This window comes from Balaenoptera borealis (genome assembly GCF_965194805.1).
Source record: "Balaenoptera borealis genome assembly, chromosome: 17".
Lineage (NCBI taxonomy): Eukaryota > Metazoa > Chordata > Mammalia > Artiodactyla > Balaenopteridae > Balaenoptera > Balaenoptera borealis.
In genome coordinates this window covers 2,629,410-2,652,549 of record NC_138876.1, presented here as the reverse complement: position 1 = coordinate 2,652,549, position 23,140 = coordinate 2,629,410, and the positions used below count along the sequence as shown (strand labels likewise).

The window sequence follows — 23,140 nt, the reverse complement described above, 5'->3', positions numbered from 1 at the left end:
TCACAGCCTCTCCAGGGAACTTCGGACAGGACGACGGGCAGGAGGGCTGAGCACGGGCAGCAAGCAACACACAGGTAGGCCCGCAGCCAGGGGCAGGTCTGCTAGTTCAAGGGCTACCCCGGCGCTGGCGGCCCATCCCAGCCCGCTGGGCGGCGTGTCTGGAATTGGCCCTTGTGAATTGCCCTGGTCACCCCACGAGAACCCGGGGGCCTTGCCTCCTCCTGGCTTTGGTGTCACTACTACTGCTGCCCGCCGCCCACGAACAGGGCTGCCCGGGCACAATGCAGCAGACTCTGAGGAAAACAGGAGATAGATGCTGTTCTTCCAAGAAAACCACAGTTTCAGGGAAAAAAAAAAGAAGAAGAAGAAAAAAAAAAAATTTTTTTTTTTCTAAAGTAATCAGAGAAAAATACTCTCCAAAAGCTGCAGCACCAACAAAATGTGATGAGATCTGACAGAACGTCCAAATACCTGTAGGCATCCACAGGGAAAAAAATTTGATAAAAATGTTTTAGTCACTGACTACATGACTGCTATCTGAAGAATTCAGATACGATATAGCAAAATACATCAGATATTTTTTGTTTTCAATTATAACTTTAGAAATGCAAAAATCTTATTTTTTTCTAAATCACTTATGGTCTATGTTGTAAATCTGGTTTATACTTTTAAAACATGCAGAATAATATACCTGCAGAGTAAAAGACAAAGTTGAAATTAAAAGATCTTTTTCGATTAAAAAAAAAAAAGATTTCAAATGATTCTTTTTAATTGTGGAAAAAGTAATTAATGTGGTATTTTTGCCTAGTGGCGCCAAGCTACCCTTCAACTACCGAGCCTCCACTCTGGTTTGCGCTGCCGCTAAGGCCACAGCAGCCAGCCTGCAGGGGCGGTGTCCCCCGCCCCTCCCCGCCTCCCTGCGGGCCCTGGAATGTGTGTGCACAGGGCGCGGCTCAGACCATCGACTCGGTCTCCGCGAGCCCCTGCGGGCCCTCCTTCCGGGACAGCTTCAGGACCGTGGGCTTCTCGATGCTGCCGCTCCCGCCTTCGCCCAGAGCCTGGGAGGACAGGCCCTTCTGCTCTTCCTTGGCCTCTTCAGACCCCTCTGGGTAGATGACCAGGAAGGTGGCCGTCAGGAAGCCCAGGAAAGAGCCCACAGAGGCCACCATAGGGATGACACGCACAGTCCCGACCGCATCGACCACGCTGCCCAGGGCGGAGGCCACCAGGATCTGGGAGATATAGACCTGGCAGGAGAGGATGGCACAGTCTATGCCAAAGCCACGCTTGGAGTTCCCAGGGCTGTGGTGAACGTACTGCAAGAGAGGAGGACACAGGCGTGAGGGCCGGGGGTCAAGCCGTCGATCATCCTTCCCGGGGTTTGAACATTAGCTCAGAAGCGTGGACACAAAACCTGCCTTTCCCCTCAGCCTGTTTGTCCCCGTCCCTACCCGACTTCTATCGAACATATAGTATTGGAGGTTCTGGCCACTGCGATAAGGCAAGAAAAATAAATTAAACCTATTAAGAATTGGAGTATACGTATAGCTGACTCACTTTGTTGTACAGCAGAAACTAACACACCATTGTAAAGCAATTATACTCCAATAAAGATGTTTTTAAAAAAAAGAATTGGAGGGGCTTCCCTGGTGGTGCAGTGGTTAAGAATCCGCCTGCCAACGCGGAGGACACGGGTTCGAGCCCTGGTCCGGGAAGATCCCACATGCCGCGGAGCAACTGAGCCCGTGCGCCACAACTACTGAGCCTGCGACTCTAGAGCCCGTGTGCCGCAACTACTGAAGCCCGCGCGCCAAAGCCCATGCTCCACAATAAGAGAAGCCACAGCAATGAGAAGCCCGAGGACTGCAACAAAGAGTAACCCCCTCTCGCCGCAGCTAGAAAAACCCTGCGTGCAGCAATGAAGACCCAACGCAGCCCAAAATAAATAAATTAATTAATTAATTAAGAAAAAAAATACAAATGAGAAACAGAAGTATTGTCTTTAAAAAGAATTGGAAAGCAAGAAATAAAGCTCATTATCCATGGATGATGTGATTGTGTATGCAGAAAGCCCAGAAGAATCTATAAATATACTATAACAATTAATAGAATACACCATATTTAGGGAATATCATAAAGGCTCAATACTATAAACTTTGAACTCCCTCTAAATTGATATATGTAATCAATGTGTTTCCAATAAAAAAAAATCCCAGAAGCTGATTCTAACATTTAAATGGTCAAGAATACCCAAGACAATCTTGAAGAACCAAGTTGAAGAACTTATACTACCAGGTTTCAGGTCCTATTATAAAACTACTTAAGACAGTGTAGCATCATCTGTCTAAGGACAGACAGACCCATGGAAGAGAATACAGAGATCCCCCCAGACAGACACCTGACTTATGACGATCACGACACGGCAGTGCGGGTGGGGACACTGGGTCACATGGCCATCTCCATCCTTTGTGGGGAAGCCATAAAGTTCTGATCTACCTTAGACCACACACACGAAGTCTACCCCAGGTAGGCCACAGGCCGAGGGTGCAAGTGCAAGGGAAGACGTGAGCTGGAATGTCCCATGCAGCAGGGCTGGTGAGAACCCTAGAGCCGCCCACAGCTGGTGACCCTGCCCCAGGACCTCACCCACCAGCCACCCACGCCCCCACCGGCCACACACCTCCTTGATGTCGTGGTACTGCCCGAGCAGGGCGTAGGGGCAGTAGGAGATGCTCATGGAGACAATGCCCATGGTGCTGATCATGATCATGGCCACGTAGACGTTGGCGAACATGGCCATCACAGCTGTGCCGACGGAGAAGCCCAGCGTCCCCAGCACGTAGATCACCCTGATGCTCAGGTCGTAGTTGTCCAAGTACTTCTGTAGCAGGGCTGCAGAGAGAGAGGCCACCACAGTGACTGACAGGCACCGCCCACTCGCTCCCCTCCCTCTACCGCTGCGCTCAGCCTGGCTCAGGAAGCTGGTGCTATCCTGCAGCCCCCTGGGGCCTCCCTACCCTGCAAGGTCAGGCCTTCCTGATCCTTCCACCGATCCAGGCCCACTCGGCACCCTCTGGGGCCCTGTGCCTGGTCCTGCCTCGAGGACTGAGTTGTTGCTGGTCTTCCTCGCGAGCAACCACCCCCTCTGGGTCTGGAAGGACAGACTCCTGCTCACCCTTCCTGACCCAGCCCTCCTGAGAAGTCCTCTGTTAAAGCATCGGCAGCACCGTGACCGTCATGAAGGCTGCCTGCTGCCCCTGGCCGTTATCTTGGTCATCCTCAGGTAAGAGCACAGGCAGGGGGCCCGGCCCAGGCTCAGCCAGGAGACCCCTAACTGCGGCTCTGCCCCGTTTCCAGAAGGTGTGCCGGCATGTCGCTCCCGGGACTGAAGCCTGTCATTCCCACCCCCTATCCTCCAGGACACAGCTGAGCCCAGGGAAACGCTGCTTGTCTCCTCCGGCAGGGCGCAAACACACGGTATGCGCTCAGGCAGGACCCAGGATGCTTGCCTCAACCTCCCCCGGCATCCTGGCTGGGGGCACAGCTCCTGCAGCGCCGCCACCCCCCGAGCCGTGGTCAGACCCCTCCCCGAGGAGCCTGGGCAGGCGCCTGCCCAGAGGACAGCCCGCGGCGGGTCTCAGGACACCGGTTCCCGGTATCAGGCTAAGGTGGCTTATTCCCAAGATGAGGATGAGTGGATTTCAACGCTGCTGTCCCTGAGGGGTGGCCCTGTCTGGTCAAGGCCCGCCGTCCACAGAGCAGGACGCCCGCCGGTCTTTCCAGTCATGGAGCACGTCCAGGCAAACGGCTCACCTGACTGGGGGCCGCTTACCTGAGCAAGTCGCACCGGTGGCCGCGTAGATGACCAGGCCCCAGCAGCCCATCTTCACGCCCGCGTTGTAGGCCTGCCATGCAGTCGAGTTGGATGGAGCCTGTTCCAGAAACGAGACTGGGGTTCAGGGAGTGGGGACAGTGCGCTGTACCTCCGGGCAAAGGAGGTCATTTACGTCGCAATTTACGTCTCGACGGCAGGCAAGCCGTGTACCACAGTGGCAGCACCACATGGAGGAGGAGCAGCCTCGGCCCAGGCCGGGACCTGTGGCAGATCGTTCGCAATCCCCCCCGGCCTCGCTCCTGCCCCGAGTCTGGCGCATGCGACTTGCAGCTCCTGCCTCTGCCCTCTTGGAGCCCAGAGGCCGCACGAAGCAGCTCAGACAGTCCAGGATGGTGAGGACCACGTGGGGCGGGAAGGCCTGAGCCTGCGCTGGGACCATCCCGGACCTCCCGACCCGACTCTGGGCGACACGGGCACAGGTGTGAGTCAGCTGATGCCGCGGGGACTAGGAGCCATGCCCAGCTGGCCTGGCCACGAGCCAACAACATCGCCGTTTTAACCCTCTGCACACGGCGTCTGCACACGGCGTCTGTACGCGTCTGTATACGTCTGTACGCGTCTGTACGCGGCGGGAGCGGGCCTTCCTGCCTCTGGCTCCTCGGCGCTCCGGCACGCGCCAAAGCCTGCCGTTTGCTCACCGCGGACCCCAGCGTGAATGCCCTCTCGGGCGCACATGGCGACTCCCGACCGTGTTAACAGGGGCGCACGCTGGCTGGCTGCCCACCACACCCCCCTGCAGCTTTGGGGGCGGCCCGCTGGGCGCCGGGGCAGCAAGCTGTCACCACAGCCAGGCTCCGCCGCCCCCCCAGTGCCCCGAGTGGGGGCCCCAGGCGCTCACCTTGGGGTCCCCCTCGAAGATGACCTGGCCCATGAAGTCGGTGTAGAACACGGCCTCGGCGATGACAGAGAACCAGGTGAGCAGGTGGCAGAGGCAGAGCCGCACCAGCTCCTGGGGCATCTTCAGCATGGACAGCCAGAGCAGCCGCACGGTGGTCTCGCCCTCGCCCTCCTCGCTCTCTGTGTCCCCGCTGGACGTGGTGGCCCCGCTCTGGTTGCGGCGGCGGCAGCGCTGCCGCTGCCGCTTCTGCAGGTCGTACAGGTCGCTCATGCTGCGCGAGGGCTTGATCAGGACCACGGCGTTGGCGCGCCGGTAGCGGTAGCGGTGGGACCCGGTCTTGCCGTAGTAGGAGAAGGTGCTGGAGGCCTGCCGGCGGAACATGTGCCGGCGCCGCCGCCCGGAGCCCGCCGTGGCCTTCACGTCCACCCGGCTGCAGCCGCCCAGGCCGCCGCGGGGCGGGGAGCCCCCTCCGTTGGGGAGCCCGGCTGTGCTCAGGTGGTTCTCCAGCAGGGTCTCGTCCTCGCCAGCGGGCTCGCAGAGCAGCGGGGGCAGGCGGGGCGGCCGGGCCCGGACGAGCTCCTGGCTCGTGCTGCAGGGGGTGCCGGGGTAGGAGGCGTCGTGGAAGATGGAGGGCTCGATGTCGTGCAGGAAGAGCAGCTCGGGCTCCAGGCCCAGCGTGGCGTCCGGCACGTGCAGCACCGAGTCGCTCTTGCTCCGCACGATGCCCGCGTCCAGGAAGTCCAGGGCCAGCTCGTGCTCCGACTGCACCTCGTCCGGGAACAGGGCGCCGCCGTCCAGGACGCTGGCGCGGGGGCCGGGGGCCGGTGCGTCGGCCGCGTCCACGCCGCGCTCCTGCTGGGGGCTGTAGTGCTCCTCGTCGATGCTGAACAGGTGCAGTGCCACCGACACCGAGAACACGATGGCCGCGAAGAAGAAGAGCACCTCGTTCTGCGTCCGGAACCAGGCGCCCAAGAAGGTCTGGGTCCAGTCCAGCCCCCCCAGCACGTAGCCGATGGCCCCGCCGAGGCCTGAGGGACGGGGCGGGGCGGGGCAGCAGTGAGCGGCGCAGGCGCCTCGGCCCCCAAGGAGGGAGCCGAGCCGGGGGGAACCCAGACGGGTGTTCAACACCCCCCACAACACACACACACACACACACACACACACACACACACACACACACACTGGGGTCCAGGGCCGCCACTCAGAGAAAACGGGAGGAACAAGGCAAGGAGGAACGACACCTGAGCCCGGGTTCGGACCCGGCCTGACAGGTTCCTGCTTCATGAATTCGGACAGAAACAGGCGGCTGCCCTGGGAACGCTCTCCGCACTAACCGCCATCCCCCGAGCTCACGTTCCCACATTCCCGTCGTATGGGAAGGCCGCCCGACTCAGGGAGCAGCCAGCGCAGGGCCCTGGACTGGGGCCACCCGGCTAGCACGTCCCCCACCCCAGACCACAGTCACTTGGCCCTGCCAGGCCCCCAGCTCACTGCCTCGCCCACCGGCGTCTGGGACAGCAGCCTCCCCCCGGCCTGGCGACCGCAGAGGAGCGGGGCGAGGACGGGGGATGGCGAAGGCGGGGGATGGCGAAGGCGGGGGGGGGGGGGCGCACTCTCACCGGCAGAGAAGGCGTGGATGTTGAGGGCCATGTCCTGCTCCTCACTGTCCACCACGTCCAGCAGGTAGGCGCGGATGGGCCCCTCGGTGGCGTCAGCGCTGAAGTCCAGGACCACCACCCCCAGCACCGTGAGGACGATGCCAATGGGCTGCCGGGTGGGGACATCGCCGAGGGACAGACCTGACAGGGCAAAAAGGAGCAGCCGATCTCAGCCCGGTGGCAGGCAGTGACCTCCCGGGGAGACAGCGGCCTCCCACCCGCAGCCAGAAGGGCACGTGCTCCTCGGCACAGCCTCTCCTGACGGAAGGAGAGTTTTGTCTTTCCTGGCTCTGGGAAGGAGGCTGTGAGCCGTAATCACGCACCTGCCTCAGGCGAGTCTGGCCCTGAACCCAGAGACCAACCTGCCCCCTGACAGCTGAGCTAAAGCTGGTTTCACTGGATTCACCGCCGTGGGCCCGAGGGGCGCTCTGTGCACAGAAGTGATGGGGGGGGGGCCCTGGGCTCATGGTCTGGAACCCAGGACCAGCCCCTGAGCTCTGCAGATGAGGCGGGTCTCAGACACACCCGCCCTGCGTGAGGGCAAGGAACCTGCTGGCTACCTGGACCCTGCAACGTCCGGGAGCAACACAGGCGCAGCAGGACAGAGGGCACCGGGCCGGAGCTCCGAGCCGCCGCGTTTGGGCCACGGTGGGCCGGGCCCACCTGCACACACAGGTCCTCGAGAAAGCCGCAACGTGCCCTCTAAACTGAGCCCGCAGGTGCCAGGAGGGCGGCACCCCCGGACTCCTGATCCGGGGGCATCTGGATGGAGGGGAGGTGGGTGGGCGCTCAGCTCAGGGAGGCCTTCCTCGGCCGCCCCCACCAAGCTGGCGCTAAGCTCGCCCCAGGCGGCCTCACGCAGCCTCTGAGCAACTGAGCGAGGCTCTGGCCGCACAGCAAAGTTTTCTGCGCCGCCCTCCCCAGTCCCTGAGCCTCTAGCATCAGTGACCCCCGCCTGAACTGATGCAGACTTGGGGCAGGCTCGCCTATGTCAGAACACAGATTAAGCCTTCGACTTAGAAAGTCATTGCCAGAAAACAGGGTTTTGTTTTTCACCAGTGCTGACGGTTGCTCTCAAGCAAAACCTATTTTCCCACGTGCAGTTGTTTCAGTTGAAAACAAAACAACAACAAAAAGAAGCAAAACAAACCGCGAGTACACGAAAACAAACAACAAAAAAAGTATCACACTAGGTCTGGACATTTTCAATACCAAGCCTAAGAAAAGGAGAAAAAAAAAAAAGAGAAAAGATAATTTCTGAAATAATGCTGGAAACAGGACGTGGTGTCAGATACGCATTAAAAACAAACGGATCACAACAGGAAACGCTCCCTGAGAACAGGTTCCCACGGCGTTCCCACGTGGGGCCCGTGGCCTGGCCACCGCCCGGGCGCCCAGGGCTCGGCACAGCTGCCCAGTCCGGGACCAGCCGGTCTGAACTCTTTAAACCTGCACATCTTATCGAGTCCCGGTCAGGGCTCTGCAGGACACTCACCGATGGCAGAGCCGTTAAGGAAAAGTGCCACTCCAAAGAGCACGCCCACGCACAGCACGAGGATGAAAGGCCGCCGGCGGCCCCAGCTTAGGGTGCACCGGTCACTCGCGGAGCCGATGAGGGGGGTGAAGATGAGGCCAAGGATGGGGCTCAGGAACCAGGTGAGGCTGTAGTACTGCTCCGGAAGGCCTGCAACAGACACGCGGGCCGTTACACACGTGGGCGGGCGCGCTGCAGACCACCTGCCCCAGGCAGCTCGGGCCACGCGCACACACCCCTGCCAGCTAGAGCGCCCCCAGGCAGACGTCCCCACCTGCCAGGCCCGGTGTCTGAAATCAGCCAAAGCCCAACGGGGAAGCATCAGCTGGCCCCAGGCCAGAACTGGGCCGTAGAGCCGGTGCCCTGGGACCTGCCCAGGGTGCACTCGGCAGGCGGGCACAAAGCCTATGGCGCAGGACACAGGACCCAGCGGGCCCGGGGCCGCCGCGCGCACGTGGAGAGGCTCCTGCAGGGGCGTCGGCACGAGGGCAAGACCCTCTCATTCCTCTGGCCCTGACCAGGGCCTGGGGTCTCAGGGGCTGCTCAACGCCACCCTCGGGGACCAGGCACTGAGCCCGTCAGCCCAGAACAAGGCGGGCGGGGGACTGACGCCCCGCTCCCGGGATCGTGGGCCTCACAGCTGAAATCTATCACGAGGGTCCTGCAGAGGGCCCTCGCAGCCACTGTCGCACTAAATGACCCCAGCAGTGGGCTTCTGAGTGGCTGCCGAGGGGCAGCAAGAGGGGAAGCCGCAGTGTGTGTCCAGCTGGAACCAGGGGGTTGTGTCTGGTGCTTAATCCTCCTAACTGCCCAGGTAGGCAGGGATTACTGTATCCATTTCACAGGCGGGCCATCTAAAGCTCAGAGAGGTTTAGGTAGGTAATCTGCCCTGGGTCACAGAGCGAAGAAGTAGGAGCCTAGGACGTAAACCCAGGGCTGCCTGATTTCAAAGTCTATGTACCCCCCGGCCCCACTCTACATGCTTCCTCCCTATAACACAAACAACGCCCGTCGCCACTGGAACAACGAGAAACGAGTCTGGCTCATTCACACACAGGACAACACGGCGGAATCCCGCACATGCTGGGTGCACAAGGGCACACACTGTGGGTTCCATTTACATGATGTCCAACGGGGCTAAAGGAGTGTCTGCTGGGAGAAGCCAGGGTGTTGGTCGCCCCTGGGAGGGGCAGGGGCTTCGGGCTGGTATGTTCTGATCTTGATCTGGATGGAGGTCCCTGGTGACAACTCACCCAGCTGGAGACTCGGATCATGCACCTCTCTGTATGTCATACTACAATGAAGAGTTTACATAAAAAAATAAAAGCGTGCCTTGGCACGCCAGCGATTGTTAGCTGATGTTTTACACCACCAAAGGCGCTGAGAAATGGAATATTGTGCTGAACTACTAAGAAAAATAAACTGTGTAGGAGGAGGAAATCGTTTTCAAAGGAGGAGGGAAGCACCTTTCAAAATCGTTGCTAACGTGCCCATTAAAATATTTATGCATTCAGCCTAGAATTCAAGGTGTCAGCCTCGACCTTTACACCACACAGAACCTTAGGAAGGGCGAATTCTGTTCCTGATTCAAGTCAGCAGAACGTACTGGTGTTTCAGGAAATGAGAAGCCTGCCTGAGTGTGCTCTGCTGACAAGCGGTGGTCTACATGGCAGGCCCGGGTCCTCGGCGTTCACTGTCAAAGTCAGGCACCGGGGAAAACGACAGCGGTACCGCCACGTCGGCCGCGCCGACACTTCCTACGCTCAAGAACGCACGGTGTCTAAGCATCAGGCTTCTCAAAAACGGCTCCCGCACAAAACCATTTAGCGGGTGCGGTGTAGTCGGTTTCAGACAGAAAGGAAAGCATTCTTACCCCAATGGACAGACTCTTTAACTACTGCTGGGCTTTTCAAAGGTCACAACTTTACTAACGAACGGTGACTAGCTTGGTGACGGGGCTCTGTGCAGAGCTGCAGCACGCACGCACTTGCACACACGCAGGCATGTGTGCACACACACGTCGACTCCCTGCCGTGCCTGCCGTCTCCCCTGGGGGCCTGGCCCTCCAGCTTCAGGCACAAGAAGTGTTCTGGACTTCTGCACCTGCTGACTCTCACCTCCCTACCTGGTGCCTCTTAGAACTCTGAGGGGGTCACCCACCCAGGAGGCTCCCATTCAGCCGGGCTCACCACCGCTGCTGTAATTCCACACCTGCTGCACCACCTGTACGCGTGCCCAAGAGACGGGCATCCCTGAGGGCGGGGACCCACAGAGGCAGGTACCAACGACTGTTGAACTGAACCAAACCCGAGGTGCACCTGCAGCGGGGTCAGCCTGAAGACCCCAACCACCGACCTCTGACCCTGCGCACTGCTGCTGGCCGGCCCCCAACCCGGGTCTGATCTCCAGCTGTGGTTGGCCACCCCATCCCCCGGTGCCCTCACCCGCCAGGCCTGCCATCTGCCCCAGGCCACCTTCTCCATCCCCAGCCAGCCCACCACACACATGCCTCCTGGCATCAGTCGTCTTGGCTCCCGGTCTTGAACGCGCTCAACGCTGGTCCAGGAGCAGGGGGCCCGGGCACACGACACGCCTGGGACCGGCTGTGCTTGCTGTGCCGTGGGGGAGCGGTGGTTCCTGGCCTCGGCAGCTTCCACTCCCAGGGACACGGGCATTATTAGCAAACTCACCAGGCGACAAGCATCACAGGGTGACCCGTGGCGCTTCAGGGACTGAGCGGGTCGGGAGGGCAGCACCCTTGAGTCTGAGGGAGAGAAGCGGATGGGCTGCCGGGCGGTGGGGGCAGAGGGGGTGGGTGTTTCTGTGGCCACGGCAGGTGGAGCTCTTTACAGAGGAGAAGGCCCTGCGACCCCGGCCGGGCCTCTCACAGGGGACAGGGGACAGGGGACCAGGGACGGGAGGTGCGGGACCCGCAGCGTCATCCCACGCACCTGCCCGGATGTCGGGGACTCGGGAGGCGTCAGCACTGGATCCCTCCTGGCACCTCCGCTGGGCGTGGCCGGAGGGGGGCTGCCGGGCAGGGCGGCCAGCAGGGCCCCCCTGTCATCCCGTCGCTGCTCGGAGGAAAGGAGTTCGTTCCAACCCCTCTCCTTCTCAAGGTCAATGCTCTGGAACACGACTGAGCAACTCTGCGGCCCCTTTTTGTTAAGAACGTTGCTACGTTTTTTAACGGTCGAAAAAGATCAAAGTAAGAACATTTCCTGACGTGTAAAAAGTGTCTGTAAATAAAGTTTTATTGGAACGAGGCCACACTTGTCCGCTGATGAACGGCTGCTTTGAGCTCCATGGCAGGGCTTGGAGCTGCTACAGACATGCGGCCAGAGCGCCAGGAACATTCATTCACTCTGGCCCCAACAGGAACCGCCTGCCAACCCCTGCTCTAGATGCAGCGCGGTTGTGTGTTGTCCAGGGTTTGTCTGTCTCCTGAGTTGTGCTCAGTCGGCCCTATTACTGCGGAAAGAGGGGTGTGAAATTTCCCAACAATGACTGCGAATGACTGTTGGAGTCTGCCCGTCTTTGCTTCACCCGTGTCTTAGGCTCTGTTCATCAGGAGCACACGCACCTCACTCCTGAGCCCACCCTTCCATCCTGTGAGCTGCCCTCTGTACCCCCGGCAATGCTTCGTCTTTATCTGGGGTTAATACTCCCACCAGCTGACTCAGGTTGCCTGTTCCCACCTTTTCACCTCAACCCCTCGGCGTCAGTCACGGTGTTTTACGAGAAGATGGGCGGGTCTCGCTGTTCCATCCACTCTGGTGTGTCTCCTCGCTGGCGTTGTTTCGTCACTTACATTTAGAGTAACTGCTCACGTGGGTGACGTCAGGGCTGCCGTTTTCCTACTTGCTTCCAGTCTGCCCCCTCCTGGGGTCTCCGTTCCTCTTGTTCCTGCCTTCTTTTGCTTAACTGAGTATTTCTCCACATTCCATTTTAATTTACACATTGGCTTTTTAGCATTATTTTGTAGTGGCTGCTCTGGAGACTGTATTACACGTCAATTTTCAGTCTATTTGTGGATATCGTTCACGTCACATAAGAAATTAGTGACTGTCTGTGCCCGTTTACCCCAAGCCCCTTTATGTTGAAGCTGGCACATACGTTTCATCTGCAGCCACGATAAACCCCACGCTGTGCTGTGAGTTTTATTTTAAACAGTCATTTTAAAAGAATTAATAGGAAACTGGTCTTTTATTTTTACCCACCCATCTTACCATTTCCATACCTTTCCTTCCTTCTTCCTCGAGATCCCAGTGTTCGTGTGGTATCACTTCTCTTCAGCCTGAAGAACTGTCTGTAGCTTCTTCAGCATTTCTCACAGAGGTCTGCTGATGACAAATGCTCTTAGAATTTACCTAAATTCTCTTTATTTCACTTTTTGTTCCTAACAGATATTTTTGCTGGATACACAACTCTGGGTCAACTCCTCTCCCCGCCAGAACTTCAAGACACAATTCCACTGTCTTCCGAGAAGCCTGTGACAGCCCACATGACTACATACATGTCTTTTCTTCCTCTGGTGCCTTCGAGATTTCCCCTTTGTTGCTGCTTTTCAGCAGTTTGACTATGGTGAGCCTAAGCGAGGCTTTCTTTACATTCATCCTGCTTCACGAAGCTGTAGATTTAAGCTTCCACCAAACTTAGGAGGTTTTCAGTTATTTCTTACTTCACATTTTGATGCCCCATTCTCTTTCCTCTCTTCCAGGACTCCAATTACACGTATATTAGACATTGTCCCACTGCTTCCTGAAGCTCTGCTCATTTCTTTTTTCAACCTTTGTTCTCCCTGTTCTTCATATTAAGTCATTTCTACAGACCAATTTCTCAGTGCACTGAATCTTCTCTCATCATAAAGGTTAATTTTTATTTCAGATACTGCATTTTTCAATTTCAGAATTTCCATTTGGTTCTTTTTTAAAATAGCTTCTATTTCTCTGTTGAGATTTTCTACTCTCCACCTAGAGCCTGCTTTCCTTTATGTCCCCGAGCAGAGTCAGAACGTGTCTGATGATTCCAACACAAGTCATCATCTTGGGGTCAGGTGCCTTGTGGCTTTTTCTCTGGAGTGAAAGTCATGTTTTCCATTTTCTTTTCTCCCCAAATGTCTAACAGTATTGAGTTGTAGCGCAGACGTTGTAAAACGATGTGTCGCAGAGACTATATTCTGTTACATTCCTTTGATGAACAATGATATATTTCCCCCCACAAAGGTCAATAACTGGACTTTGATGAATAATTCTGGTAAAAGCGTTTTTGCACAGATATGCAGGTATAAAACACATATAAAAAAATGAACATAAAGACTCCTTCTCTCCTTAAGTACATCTTAGAACAGCCATGACTAAGTTTAACTTGATATGTATTTCAGAGCTTAAAAACCCAAGAAATTAATAACAAATTTTTGCACAGTTTAACTTGAGGCACATGCGTATATTGTCCTAACACTGGAAATACTTTCTTGACATTTGATTTGATACTCTTATTGGTTAAGCTTTTGCCTTTTAAAAGTTTTTCTAGGAGAAAATACAAGAAAAAAGTATCTATCCAGATTACCCATCACTCTTTGAACATTACTTAGGAATAACATGATCTTAAAATAGGTCAATTTTGAAAAACACTGACAAAATGCTGGACTGTTATTCTTATATTCAGGATCTCTTCTTGAAAAAGAAATGAGTATAAAAAAGTCATTTTGTCCTGACATTGGTGGGATGAGATACATTCGTACTGTTCACAAATCCAACACACAAGAGTGTCTGTTTTAAATGAGATCAACACTAATAGGTAACAAGAAGTAGAGAAGCCAGCTTTAGGAGATGCACTCATCCTACCCAATCCCTCTCGGGTTTTACCAGCGTTGATATTTTTGTTTTAACAAACAATTAACTTGGTTGGACTCGAACTCAAAACTGTCTCCCCTGTTTTTTTAGCTTTAGCTAAAATCTGTCCCATTTCAGGAACTGCCAAGAAATACGAGTAGAGATGACAAATGGGATTTGGGGTTCCCCGGCTCTAACTCTGCCCTTGGGTTCGGATACCCAGCTGTGTTTTAGCCCCTCTGGGCGGCATCATGTGAGGCCAATCTTCAGGGGAAAAGCCATAAGACAATGAGAAGCTCACCGGGTGCCCGGCCCTTCTCCTATTTTGGATGCTCTGTAGCGCTGACACGCACTAGAGGGGAAGCTGCACGGATAAAACTGTTCCTTGAAGATCCGGCCTCTTAGCTGGAGGGGCACAGACAGTGGCCGCGCTTGCTTCTGGCCATGGGCTCATTACCACAGTGGTGACCATGCGCTGAGAGGGGCTACAGGGCCTGGTCACAAGAGAACTGCTCGTCCACACTCTCTCTCTCTGGCCTACACAAACATTCTGTGAACGTCTGTGAGCTGCAAGGCTCTGCGTCAGACGGGAGTAGCTGAAGACTGACCGCAGAGGACACAGGGAGTGCCTGGGAGACATGCCCCGGCCCCAGCTCGCCCTCGGCTGCTAAGTGCCCACCGCCCACCCGCGACCGACCGGGCCGGCAAATGTGGGACACACAGGGTCTGGCCGATGCAAAGCCTGTGCTCTTCCCAAGTACATGCTACGACATGGACACGCGTGGAGAGGCTGGCCATGCAAGGCGACAGAGAAAGCCATCTTCGCCGAAGGCGCCCCCTGGAAACCCGGGCTTCTCACCCCTCCCTGGGAGGGAGCACGGCGTGAGCAGTCTGCACTGCCCCGGGACCGCCCCGCGCCCGACAGGAGCCCGAAGGAGCCCTCACGTGGCAGCTCACGCTTCAGCACCCGACAGGCTGACCCAGTGCCAGTTCCCCTCGGGCAGCGGCACTGACATTCCTGGGGCCCCTGTGCCTGCTGGCCGTCGTGTGTGTACTTTGCCCAAGGAGCTGCTGCGCTGAGGACACTGCCCTGCCCGGGGAAGAGCGCGGCTCACCCCGCACGCAGAGCTTCTGAGGTTCAAGTGCGCGTCACCAGAGTCACACTCCGTCCCGTGTGCCCCTGCTCGGGCTGGAGTGCCCGCTCGCCCCCCCAAAAGGCTCCTCTGCACCGAGCTGTGCCCTGTGCTAAGTTTGCTGAAGGTGGCCTTTCGGGGCTGGGCTGTCGGGGGAGCCTGTGCTCTGTGGGCGCATCCCCTTAGCCGCAGAGGCGACCTCTGACCTGTGTGACAGTACCAGGGTGAGGTACGAGCTGCACAGACGTGAACTGGCAAGTTCTGTCAACCTTCTCTGAAAACACGCATGTAACTGAAATTAAAACGGGCATGCAATTTAAAGTGACTCTTAGGAATTCATTAGGAAAGTCGTCAAGTTGGGTGCTGGTTAGCAATTCACCCCAAACCCATGTCCTGCTCGCCCAGAAACACCACCATCACCAGGCTTCGCGCCACCCAGAGCGCTGGCCGCCCCAGGAGGGAGCTGGAGGGGTGCAGGTACGCGTGGATTACCCGCTGTGGAGGCTCCCCGGAGCCGGGGCCGCCTTCACCAGCGCACCGACCCTGAGAGACCAATGGCTCGGGGCTGGCAGGGAGTCAGACCCTCAGCCCAGCCGCCCCTCAGCTTTGCCCTCCGCCCCCGCCAGCTCCAGCCTGTCCTTCCGTCCGACAGCTGCCGAGGCGGCCGGGCCGCACCTTCCCCTGGTTACGGTGCCATCGTCGCCCCCCACCTGACCCTGTTCAAGCGACTCCTTCCTCATCTCCCGTTCCCTCCCCCTACTGCAGCCTGGTTTCCCCCAGAGCCCCCCCCACCCCGAAACTGCCCTCGGAGGTCACCAGGCCACCTACCTGCCAACCCAGCTGGCCCTTGTTTATTAGACTTGGCCGAAGGCCCCAGGAGGGCAGAGGACGTTGGCACGAGGGCCAGCTCCTGGCACAGAGCCCGGCGAGCGTGGGCGCCAGAACCACGTGCTTGCTGCGTGAAGACGCTGCCGGGCCCTTCCACCCGCACCCCTCCTCCTCCCTGCTCGGCACGGGACCCCCCACACCCAGGGAAGGCCTCCGCGGAGGGGGATCCGGGCAGAGGCCGTAGGACCAGGGGCAGCTGATCAGGCCGAGGAGGCAGGAGCGCCCAGGAGGGGCTGACTGGACCGACCGTGTCCCCAGTTCTCCTGAAAGTCACCCTGGGCTGCAGATGGGGTGCAAGCCCACCAGGAGCTGAGCGCTGGCGGTGTGGTGACAGCCGGGGTCACCCCGCGCTGGGCAAGAAAGACAAACACTTCCCATCACGTCCCCAAAGCAGCCCCGGAGGAGCGAGCCCTGAGAACACAGCCCCATCCCCGTCCGTCCCTGGCGTGGCTGCCGCTGGGAGCCCCGGACACGGCATTTCCCAGCAAGGCTCTAAACACACGCAGCACCGGTGTGTAGTAAATAATTTTTGTTTTCTTCCCGGCAAAAATGAACAACAATGGTGGGACCAGAAAGGCTCCCCGTTCACAGGAAACGCCGAGGGTGTCACCGCTCACCGAGGGCTGTGTGAGGTCACGGGCGACAGCGGCCACGCTCACTCACGCGCAGCCTCCCATTCAGCACAGCGGCTTTTTTGATAAACTGGTCCTTCTGGGGGGAGGGGGCCAGGGGACTGGGAAAGCTGCCTATAAATCTTTAACAAAAGATCTGAAATGGGAATAGGAACTACATTCTTTCTCTCAATAGACAAAGCCTTCCCCATCAAGATATGCTTGTATTCTCAGACAAAACCTTCATGATAACATTAAAGCCATGAGAACTGCTCTCTGTGGGAACGCTTGGCAGCCTGCAGTAACCCCGGATGAACGTAACCAACCCAGTGGGGAACGTGGCACTAAGCAGCCCCCTTGAGGGCCACAGCCGTGAAAAAGCACGGGTCCGGCCGAGGCGCCGGGGCCCGGATACAGGCATGGTACCGAGGAAAGGGCCCCCCCTGAGCAGAGAGGGTCTGCACTGGGCAGGGGGCAACCCCTCGTCCAGCCGGATGGAGGGCCACAGAGCTGAAGAAGCCTTCCAGAATCCCGGGAAGGTAGGAAGAAGGATTAAAAAAAAGAAGCTCAGATGCCTGTTCTGGGGCCTCCCCCTTGGAACCGCAACGACGGGCCGGGCCCTGTGCGTGTGTGCGGGGGATCCTGTGCGGCCCAAGCCCCTTCCCAGAGTCTAGGCACTCGCCCCGGGCTGGGCCTGGGAGCCCAAGAACTGAACACAGACGTCCCTCATCACAGCATTAGAGCAGGGACGGGTGCCTGAAGGCACAGGCCCCAGAACCGGGGCCACGCGGGGGCCAGTCCCAGTGACGGGAGAGCCATGTGATAGAGTTCGTTCGGTTTATGCATTAGGTGCTCCCTGCGGGTGGTGCCGAATGAGCTATTTCGGATGGAGAGGCAGTAGTCTGGAAATAGCACGATTCACACTTACCAAAGGCACCATCAGTCAAATTCCAGAAGGTTCCGAACGGCCTTTCTTCCGGTAAAATAAACACGCTCCAGCCCCTCATGTTGGCCCTGAGGCTGGGCTTAGTTTCCAGGGAGTAAACCGCCAGCCCCACTCGGGGGCTGCCCAGCACCTCGGTGGGAGCAGTGGTCCTATGCTGAAACGAGGAGGAGCCTCCAGGGCCCAGCAGGATGCCCTCGGCCAGATGCACGCAGGCACTGAGCCTCTGGAAAACCCGTGGGCGCCCCTCCTGCTCTGCCGGGGCCTGGCTGCGGGGGTCTTTCTTCCCCCAGCTCCCAGGAGCACAGCCCACTGCAGACTTGGAGCACCGGCCCCTCCCCACCACCCATCCCACGCTCTTCGGAACAGATGCCGCACTAAGCAAGCGTGCCCAGGGCACGGGTGGGGGGAACAAGCCCGCCCCGAGCCCCGCGACGGCCACTCGGCACCCCGGCCCAGGCTGGCCCCTGTGCAAGGCCTGGACGCAGTGGCAGCCAAGGTCTCTCCCAACTCTGAGAGTCTGCGACCTGAATTAGGGTCGGGGGGGGGGGGGAAAGAACCCAGCCACCGCCCTATCTGCTGCGATTCACAGCTCTGGCTTTAATAACAAGCGGGCAGCAACACACCCAAAGCTCCGGTGGAGCAAGGTTAAGGAGCACGCGCTAGGGCGGGGGGAGCCCTCCTGCGGACGCCGGCCAACCTCCCCGGCGTGAGTCAGTGCTCCCTCCGGCCGGCCTCACGGTACCGAAGCGAGGTCAGTGAACCGGGGGTTCAGAGAGCCTTTGCACGACATCTCCACATGCAGACACGACACACAGAGGTCACCTCCAAGGGCCGGGGACAGTGAAGTGTAGGCGGATAGGTAGTTAGGCACGCGAGTGTGTTACCTTCCTTGTCAACGCAATTCATCTGTAAGCGCGTAATTAATGTTTAAATAATGGGTGTGCTCAGCCAAGGACGGACCCAGAGGATTCCTGGAATTTAGGAGCTGGCTCCAGCACGCCCCTGGGCTGCAGACAGCGGGGCCTTCAGGGTCTGGTCATTATATCCTGCCTCCTGAAAACGCTATTACATGAAAACCAGCAAGTGTTTGGAAACTTAAAAAATTAAATTCTTACTAAACGTTGCTATTACCTTTATCAATAGAGATCTCGAGTATTTTTTAAAAACCTCTAACCCCATCTCCCTTTATCACATCTCCGCCAAGCGCAGCTGGCGCAGCTCCTGAGGGGCAGGGGCGCTGAGAGCCGAGTTCAAATCCCAGCTCCACCACTGACCTAACTCTGTGGACGCCTCCTTCCTCACCTGCAAAAATCTGTAAGATAATGTCATCTGCAGATTTGTATAGGGATTAGGTCACTGGAACAACTGCTGCTGGCATCGTTACCACGGGGTCCGCAGACCTCACTTCTAAGAGCGGGAAGCGGGAACCAGCACCGTTAGCCCCGCTCTCCTCTCCTAGTTCGCTGCAGACTCAGGCCTGGCCTGCTCTCAAGAAGAGGAGAGGCTCGAATTCTGATTCTACACTTTCTGGCCATGGACCCCTGGGCAAGCCACCTCCCTTCCTGAGCCGCAGCTCCCTCGGCACAGACGGCCTTGTCCAGGACCCTGGGGAGGACTGACAGGTGACAGGCCACATCCCTGGGCCGGCGTGGGAGCCTTATTCACGGGCCCGTTTCGACACTGCCCTTCCGTTAGCACTTCCAGCATCCCTCCACCCCGCCCACCAGAAAAGGGCTCCAGGGGTGGTCAGGGAGTGTGCCAGCTCCACCCTACCCCTGGAGCTTGCCTCCAGAACTTTCTCCTCTGCACGGCCACGGCCAGGGCCTCGCCATACTGCAGCGCGGCAGGGCCCCAGAGCTGGTGACACGGGAAAGCCGGCGGTCGCGGTCTGGCTCCCCGTCCAGGCTCGCCTCTGAGCCTTCCTCCCGGCCGCCCGGCTCTCGGGGCTTCCGTGCCCTGGCCTGCGGTGCTGTCCTGCGTGGCGCCCTCGGAACCCGCTGTGAAAGTGGGTGTCCTCCCCTTAAAGCTGGCCTGCCCTCCCCGAGGTGGGGTGATGACTAAAATTCATGAGAGGCACGTCAGGCCCCATTTATAAGTCATGAGTGTCGGATTACAGGGGGCCGCCTGGTGCCTGGAAGAGCGCTTCAAACCCAGCTGCTGGCGGCTGCTTCAAACCCAGCTGCTGGCGGCTGCGTCTACACAGAGTGTACTTCCGGTCTGGCTGTGGTTAAACCCTGCTTTGCTGCCGCAGTCTAGCCCGGAGAACGGTGAAGAACGCGAGAAGAACGTGAGGACATACTCGTAGTCCGGAGACCGTGGGGAGGACCCGGGGACCAAAGGCCTTCGGCAGCGAGAGGGGGCAGAGTCGGGCTCCCGGCTGAGGAAGAGGAAGAGGAAGAGCGAGTGGGCCTGCGCGGAGCAGCTGCTGGGCCCAGAAACCTGCCATCAAAGCAGGCAGCGACACCCCCTAATCGTGCTGTGGAATGACAGCAAAATGCAAGGGTGTGTAAGTCTAGAGGGACTTTAATTAAGGACACATAAATAATTTGGTTGAAACTGATGAAGCCTCACACCCTCTCGCTAGGCTCGGGGCCCCCGCCCCTCCTGAGCGGAGCCTGTGGCCGACCCTTGGCTGTGCTGACCTTCTGCGGGCCCAGGGGCAGGGCTCTTCCAGCCGCGGTCAACAGCCCAGCGCGCAGGTGTCCGGCCCTGACCGCCTCAAACGGAGACTCACGCTTTCAGTTTCTGCCCATTCCGCACTGCGTGCTACATACACCTCCACTGCGATTTGCAGATAAAGTACTTCTAACAATCACTCCCAATTCAACATGATGGGTGGCAGTCCTTCAAGTTTCCTTCTCTGATGTTTCCATCAGTTTACAAGCTGTAAGATACACCCCACATCCTCTCTCCACTTAAACGGGGGACAAACAACCTATACTCACCCCAAGACAAACTCCATCCATACACGATTTACATAATTTATTGATATATGTGTATGCGTTTCATGTAAGATTTAAATAGCTGGTTTTTTAATGACAAAATTACCATCATCTGGGAAATATTTTGCTGGTGGACACATTCTATACGGATTGCTTTTAAGAGCAAAGAGTAGGACTTCCCTGGTGGCGCAGTGGTTAAGAATCCACCTGTCAAGGCAGGGAACACGGGTTCGAGCCCTGGTCCGGGAAGATCCCACATGCCGCGGAGCAACTGAGCCTGTGCGCCACAACTACTGAGCCTGCGCTCTAGAGCCCGCGAGCCACAACTACTGAACCCCGTGTGCCTAGAGCCCGTGCTCCGCAACAAGAGAAGCCACCGCAATGAGAAGCACGCGCACCGCAACCAAGAGTAGCCCCCGCTCGCCGCCAACTAGAGAAAGCTGCGCGCAGCAACGAAGACCCAATGCAGCCAAAAAATAAATAAATTAATTAATTAAAAAAAAAAAAAGACGTCTAAAAACCATTCTTGCTTTACCACTGCTCGTGTGTGCAATACTGGCAAAGGGCAGAATCGCTCAGGTTTCTCTGTAAATCACCCCCTTGGAGTGGCATAGAAGGCCGCCTAAGATCTGGCCCACCAGGGGCCAGAGCTCCCTCAAACGACTCTGCACCAAGCTCATGCCACGCAGACTTAGTCACAGCTTCCCTAACACGCCACACTTCCCGCTACGCCTCTCCCTGCCATGCCGCGGCCTGGAATGTGCCAACTCACCTTCGCTCACTGACCCCTACGTACTCTTTGCAACCAGGAGGCCCAGGGCCACGTCCTCCACACAGCTTCCCCATCCCCCGCCCCCTCTCCGTGCCCGGGGGGTTGCCTCCTGTCCCGCTCCTGCTGTCCGCATGCTCCCCTTGGACAGAGCAGGCAGTGACCTGTATTCTGACCGCCCTTCCTACTCTTCCTCCTCCAGACCATGAATCACAGCCTTGACCCCAGGCCCCGTGAGCACCGGGCACAGGGCACAGGGCACAGCCTCGGCGCCAGCATGCTAGATGACCTCCCTTCAGGTCTTCCCTGACCTGGAGCCCTTCGATCGCTGGCATGCGGGCGCCGGCATCCCCACACGGACCCCCACGTGCACGCGGCTCCACCTGAAGCAGAAGCCTCAGGCTGCTCCCGCGCGCCCCCCGCACCTGGCACCACGCCCGGCACCTGGCAGGTAGGTGCTCGATAAGCGTTTGATGGAAGAACAACAGGCACAGAGCTCCTTGGGAAAAAGGACTGCAGCTGACATTTCATTGTTTCTAAAATACAATGATCTGAAACACAAGGAAATCCAGACTTCCCAACGCAAACAAAACAGCCCTGCACAACAGTTTTTCAATTATCTCAGTCAAAATTCAGGGGACTTTGACAAACTCCTGCCTATTTACGGGCCTGTCCTCCCGGCATGCTGCCTGTGCTTTGGGGGGCACCGCGAGGGTCCCCCGGCCTGGGTGGGTGGTCACGTCAGGGCTCCCAGGCACGGACACACACGTGTGTCTGGAACTCGCGTCCCCTGGAGAGAGCGGGCAGTCTGCCACCTCCCAGCCTGGGCCATGTGTCACCCTTCAGGCTTCCTTAGTCTCTCGTCAGCAGGAAATCCACTTTTCAGTCAGATATTCTGTAAGGCCCATCCAGTTTTTTTTCACATTTAAAAAAATGGGGGTAAAACATACATCATGTAAAAGTTACCACTCTCACCACTTGTAGGTAGGTGCTGGGTTCAGTGACATCAGGGACGTTCCCACTGCTGCTCAGCCATCCCCACCGTCCCCCCAGGACTGAAACTCCGTCCCCACTCACTCACTCCCCGTGCCCCTCCCCCAGGGCCCACCTTCTACTCCCGGCGTCCTCATGGAAGTGGAATCACACAGTCTTTGTACTTTTGCGTCTGTATTGTTTCACTTAGACTGAAAGTCTTTCAAGGCCCATCCTCCACAGCCCTGTGGGCGCACCTGCTCCCTCGCTCGGTGGCACTCGGGGGCACGGGACAACGAGGACACTGAGCCCAGCGCTCTCTACACAGCGAAGGACCGACTGCCGGACAATCGTCCCCCAAGTCCCAACGGGAGCAGCCTGAGCACCCTCCCCCAACACCAGGGGACCCTGGGGAGCAGAGCACACCTGCCCCTGCCCTCGGGCCTGCAGGCGGGCAACCCAATATAAGCCTCAGGCTGAGCCAAGTGCCACGAAGGGCGGGCAGGTCCAGGGGAAACCCATCCCCAGAGGGCCTCTGATAACATTCTCCAGGACTGTACAGCATCAGTTTCCAGCGATGCGAAAAGAACTGTTGGATAAGAAGCACAACAAAGAAACCCTCCACCACCTGAAGGAGGATGGCCAAGCCTGGTCCGGTTTTCGCTGAAAATGAAAAATGGAAGCATCAATGTAGAATTCAAACTCAAACGCTCTGAGCTGTTCTCAGCCCAGGGACCGAATCCCCACACAGGGGAGGTTCCCATGCACAGAACAGCGGTGGCACGGAGGACGGGCCCAGAACCAGACGTCTCAGGACCCCCTGCCCACTGTGACAGCAAGGGTCCTCACACGTCCCAGGCATGGGCCGGCGGCCTGAAAGCCTCTGGCCCCGGGGACTGCAGGGCCTGTGGGCATCGCCTCGGCTTGGGCAACGAAAGCAAACACAGTTACAAGCTGGGCGCTGTGTCCTTCCCCTGGGCTCTGGTCCCCAGAGCCACCACTCGCGCCTCGGCCACTTGCCCATTTCCCGGGCCTTCTGGTACGAGGCCTGCAGACTCCTTGAGCTGTCCCTCTTTCAGGCGACATGGTGGCCCGATTCTCTGAAAATAGCCCGTAAGTG

General features: G+C 57.8%; 1 protein-coding gene across 5 annotated transcripts in view; it reads right to left on the bottom strand.

Moving 5' to 3' along the window:
- Positions 1-263: 263 nt before the first annotated feature.
- Positions 264-23,140, bottom strand: part of SLC45A4 (solute carrier family 45 member 4) — a 74,246-nt gene continuing 51,369 nt past the window's right edge. For 4 of the 5 annotated variants that reach the window (XM_082364878.1, XM_082364882.1, XM_082364880.1 and 1 more), the window contains 6 exons: positions 7,887-8,075; positions 6,353-6,532; positions 4,734-5,761; positions 3,833-3,932; positions 2,681-2,892; positions 264-1,316 (listed from right to left, as the gene is read on the bottom strand). In XM_082364878.1, coding sequence (XP_082221004.1) covers positions 954-1,316; positions 2,681-2,892; positions 3,833-3,932; positions 4,734-5,761; positions 6,353-6,532; positions 7,887-8,075 — 2,072 coding nt within the window. In that variant the 3' untranslated portion in view covers positions 264-953. The remainder of the gene's footprint in view (positions 1,317-2,680; positions 2,893-3,832; positions 3,933-4,733; positions 5,762-6,352; positions 6,533-7,886; positions 8,076-23,140) is intronic. The other variant, XM_082364881.1, reaches the window with a different exon arrangement.